Raw genomic sequence first — 5,201 nt, 5'->3', positions numbered from 1 at the left:
CGTGAGGTTTCTCGCTGAGGCATGCTGGAGACTTCTAGATTTGCGAAGATCCTTTGTTCTCGGGGCTATGTTTTGGTTTATATGTTTTGCTTAGATACTTTTATCTCCATTAAATAATACAAACTGTGATGACTCCTCTTATGGGAGAATTTTGGAGAATAGGATTTATGTTTTGTGTCCCTTTGGGTTTCCTTTGGGGTTTTCTTATTATATCATATGTATATATTGTTATGCTCGGATCGGTTATCTTCACAACCGGATCTTGAGTCTTGATATTCCTGTTTTTGACACTCCTTTGTATATATATAATCACGCGTTGGTTATCCTTGTTCGTTACGTTATGCATCGGAGTGTTGCGCTTTGAGTTGCGATTGGTTTTTGTTTATCCCTTTTTCAACAAAGGCTCCTAGTTATAATCAATTATTCATACTACTATACGTACTAAATTTTTATTTTAGAGGAAATTTTTATTTTTAGAGGTCGTAATACCTTGCCATCTCTGAATTATGACTTAAGCATAAGACTCTGTATGGTAGGGTGTTACAGTAATTTCCATTAAAATCGCCATAATAATCATAAAAAATTCAAAATCTCACTATTTTAAAACTGCCAAATTTTTTAATAAGTTAAAATATTTTATATTATGTGGTAAAATTAAAGTATATATTATTTTAATTTTAAATGAGAAAGGAATAATGTCAATTTTATAAATAGATGAAAAAAAATGTGATTGAAATATGTCGCCGAAGAACAGAGTGTCAATATCTCTTTAAGCAACAGTACTTTTCATTACGAAAGATGAAAAACCTGCCAAAATGAGTAGGGGTGTACGCAGATCGGATAGGACCAAAAATTTGATCTGATCCGCACAATTCTCATCGGATTAGATCGGATATGATATTCGCGTTTTTTAGTGTTGGATCCGATCCACAAAGATGCGGATAAGATCATATCGGATATCGGATATATCCGCATAATTGAATCTTCTCTTTTTAATCAAATTTTTCCTAAATAACAAAAATAAAATAATACAATATATGAATAATAATTACTAACTAAAACATACAAACAAGTAAATATAAAACCAAACATATATTATATATGTTTGGTTTTATATTTACTTGTTTGTATGTTTTAGTTAGTAATTATTATTCAATTATATTTCTATTGTCATTCTCTGGTATTCTCTGGTATTTCAGTCATCATAGATCATTTTCATTCTTACTAACCATGAATTGTGATATTATGTTAAATTGTGTTATATTTTGTTAGATTATATTAAATTATATTTTTTATTAATTTTCTTTAAAATTTTTAAACGAAGACGAGAAGGAGAGAATACCCGTTCAATAGATAGTGATTGCTATCTCTATTCCTCACTCATGTTATTAACGTATAATTAATATGCCAGTTGGATGTATTATGGTATTAAAAGATAACTAAAATCCCACTAAAATGGCGGTAACCAAATTGATATATAAATCATTTGGCAAAATATATCACATTTGTTTAAGATATTCCACTATTTGTGTCAACATCAGCATGCAATAATACATCCCCTCTAGTGTAATGTAATAGGCATCGGTTAGTTATTATGTTCTTCATTGGCAACTATATAAATATTATTTTGTTCATTTCTTAATATAGATATCTCTCTTGCTAAGAATTATTACAGATGCATGAAGAAAACATAACCGAATAATAATAGATATGGCCACGCTTTTTAAGCGTGACAAGAGATGAAAGCGTGGCAAAAAAGCGTGCTGATAGATTCACAAAAGCGTGGTGATAGAATAATCGGCACGCTCGCAGATGTGACCCTTTCAAAAGCGTGTCGATAGATCAAAAAACGTGACGAAAAACTATCGGCACTCTTTTAAGCACTTTTCGGCACGCTTTAAAAGCGTGACAGAAATCTTATTTTCTTGTAGTGCCACTGCATCAAACGTATGAAATAGGTGATGCTCTAGTGCTTTACCTAGGGCGGTACGAATATGGATCCAATTCACAAGATCTACATTATTTATTTATATATATTTGAAATTTACATATATAACTCGACCCACAAATTTATTGGATTGGATTATAATCTAGTCGTCTACAAGTAAATTCTAATAAAAAAAATTAAATTATTTGATTATTTTTTTATTATTATGATTGATATATGTTTGGTTGTTTTATTTTTATTATTTATAAAATATTATTTAATAATATTTTAAAAGTAAATAGATATAAAAGAGTAAAAAAAATCAATTTTTTTATTTTTGGATTTTTTAAAGATATTTTCGAATACAATAATACTATATGACGAAGTTATTTTAGTAACTAAATTCAATAAAGTCAGTCAAATAATTTATTATAAACACAATAAAAATTAGCTAAAGAAAAATAAAAAAACGCATAGAAAAATAAAAAATTTAGTTGAATTTAGTTTTAAAAAAATAGATTAATTAACACATGCATTCCACTAATCTATTATACATAAAAAGAATCGTGAGCAGTTTTGTGCACAAACATAATAATAATAATAGAATAACGAGCAAGTTGTCTGTTTACATAAGTGTCGATGGTTCGAATTTTATTTTGTGTATGTAGTCGTTTATTGGTCAATTATATATTCTTAAATAGAGTCTAGTATTCCTTGACCTACCAAACTAAAAGATACCGTGAGAAAAAAAAACCAATGGTTACAAAAATTTCCGTTATTTTCTCAATGTATTTCAGCAACTGTATATGCTACTTTAATGCCACTGGAGCTTTGACTGGATCACTAGAACCATACACAATACTAAGAAATTGAATTTTGTTCCGTATTTATAGCAACACAAGATGATATGATGAGTATTCTTTTTCTGTAAAATTAATTTTATTATATTCAAACTTGGATAACAACATATTAAAAATTAGACAATAAAAGTAACAATATTATATAATTATATATGAGATACTTCAAAGTTCAAACACACGATAATATAAAGATTACAAATACATAATACATCAATCCTTGTACTACTATCATACCAAATACTTTTTGACTTTATCTTCAATGAAACCTCATGCGAAGGCGCTATAGTTGTTTTTAAATGAAATTACACACCAAATATTAGTATATATCATGTTGCTCAATTGAAAAAAATTTGATATATTTGTTAACTAATAGTTACAAAAGTTGATAATAAATCTTCACATAAAGAATTACGTTAGACATTTTTGTCTAAGTTTTCACTCTGCTAGCAATACAATCAAAACCTTATTCTTAAGTAAAAGATAATTATTAAAAAGTAACACAATCACATATATGCAGTGAGATATAATAAACTGCATCATATGGCCACACTGCGGAGAACAACAGTTTCAATAGTGAGACCAGGACCAAAACCGAAAAGCACACCCCAATCAAGTCCTTCTCCGGTGGTTTTAAGTCCTGCTTCAAGTGACTTCTTTCTCATCAAATCCATAATGAAGAACACACATGCACTTGACATGTTACCATAATTGCTAAGCACATCTCTAGTGGCTTTCATCTTCTCTGGTTTCAAGTTCACCTTCTCTTCAACTTGGTCCAAAATTGCACGTCCACCAGGATGTGCAATCCAAAATATTGAGTTATAATCAGATATACCTAGTGGATCAAAAGCTTTAGTGAGTGCATCATTGATGTTTTGTGAAATAATATCCGGAACACTCTTGTTAAGATAGAAGGTAAGTCCAACTTCACGAAGGAGACCACCGATGGCTCCATGGCTGTTAGGGACAAGTTGTTGATCAGTTGAAACAATCTCAAAGAGAGGATTCTCAACCTCTGGAACAGGATCAGAACCAATGATAATCGCAGCAGCTCCATCGGCAAACAATGCTTGCCCTACAAGACTATCCATGTCTGTCTCACTAGGACCACGAAAAGTGACTGAAGTATTTTCAGAACAAACAATAAGCACACGAGCATCCTTGTTGTTTTCAGCCAAGTCCTTAGCCAAACGAAGGACAGTGCCGCCAGCGAAGCAGCCTTGGTGGTACATCATGTACCTCTTGACACATGGGTCGAGCCCTAAGAGTACGATGAGTTCGTAATCAACGCCAGGCAACGCAACGCCGCTGGTGGTGCAGAAGATCAAATGTGTGATCTTAGACATTGGCTGACCCCATTCCTTGATGGCCTTGGTTGCAGCCTCTTTTCCAACCCTTGGTACCTCCCTAATCATCATGTCTTCCCTTGCATCCAAGGACGGTGCTTTGTATGCGCACATGTTAGGATTCTCCTTGAGTATTTCTTCTGTTAAATACATATGTCTGTTCTTGATCTGTGTTCTCTCACCTGAAATAATATGTAATTCACATCCATCAAGTTATTTGTCAAATATAAAATTTGTTTATCACCATTTTTATTATTTTTATCACATTTGTAAATCTTGAGTTATTTTTGTAGTGATTTGAATCTTTAGATGCTATTTTAATAGTTTTTCCAAACTTATAATTATAAAAATACTTTTATCATTAAATAGTTATTGTTATTATTAATATTAAGCAGTAAGTATGATATATCGTGGAATATGTTAATTATTACGTATTAATTAATATAAATGTAAAATGATGAATTTTTTTGATAAATATTTAAAATAAAACAAAACTAAAATATTAATAAAACTACATACAAATGCGCTGAAATTTTTTCTTGAGGTCGGTCATGTGCTCGCTATTGGTTACTCTAAAATAGTAATCTGCATATGTGCTCTGATCAACACAGTTTGGTGGATTTGCTGTGCCAATCGCTAATACGGTTGCAGGGCCTTCTGCTCTTTGAACCTTGCGGATGTCACTCGCAGACACCATCTTTTCTTAGCTGTGTTTTATGGAATAGCAAAGCTTGGCTATGTTGTTTGGGATAGCAAAGCTTATTAGCTATGTTCTTTGGGATTTTGGTGAAGACTTAGGCAGGGGGAGGGGGGATATTTATATGCATGAGAGTAGGGGCATATGTGGCATTGAATGGACGAAATGGAACATACATAGAAAAAGCGTGCTCAAACGATGTTCTCTGACTTCTTCGTTGTTTTATTGCTTTACTTTGACTTTGATTGATTGTGTATGTATCATGATTTATTTTACATATTTGTGTAGTTTTAGTATTATTTAATTCATGATATTGTGGATGGCGGCTCAGATTGGTGGTATATTTCTTTAATTCTTTATAGTGCTGTATG

At 31.5% G+C, this 5,201-nt stretch overlaps 1 protein-coding gene across 1 annotated transcript; it reads right to left on the bottom strand.

The window, feature by feature from the left end:
• Positions 1–3,118: 3,118 nt before the first annotated feature.
• LOC107483333 (stilbene synthase 3) lies at positions 3,119–4,932 on the bottom strand. The gene is made up of 2 exons (XM_016103955.3): positions 4,653–4,932; positions 3,119–4,315 (listed from the first exon to the last, which is right to left on the bottom strand). The coding sequence occupies exons 1-2, from the start codon at positions 4,828–4,830 to the stop codon at positions 3,324–3,326; spliced, it is 1,170 nt and encodes a 389-aa protein (XP_015959441.1). The 5' UTR covers positions 4,831–4,932; the 3' UTR covers positions 3,119–3,323.
• Between the last annotated feature and the right edge of the window lie 269 nt (positions 4,933–5,201).

Source organism: Arachis duranensis, chromosome 4 (assembly GCF_000817695.3).
Source record: "Arachis duranensis cultivar V14167 chromosome 4, aradu.V14167.gnm2.J7QH, whole genome shotgun sequence".
NCBI classification, from domain to species: domain Eukaryota; kingdom Viridiplantae; phylum Streptophyta; class Magnoliopsida; order Fabales; family Fabaceae; genus Arachis; species Arachis duranensis.
The sequence above is the reverse complement of the archived record's forward strand: the minus strand, read 5'-3'. Positions and strand labels throughout refer to the sequence as shown.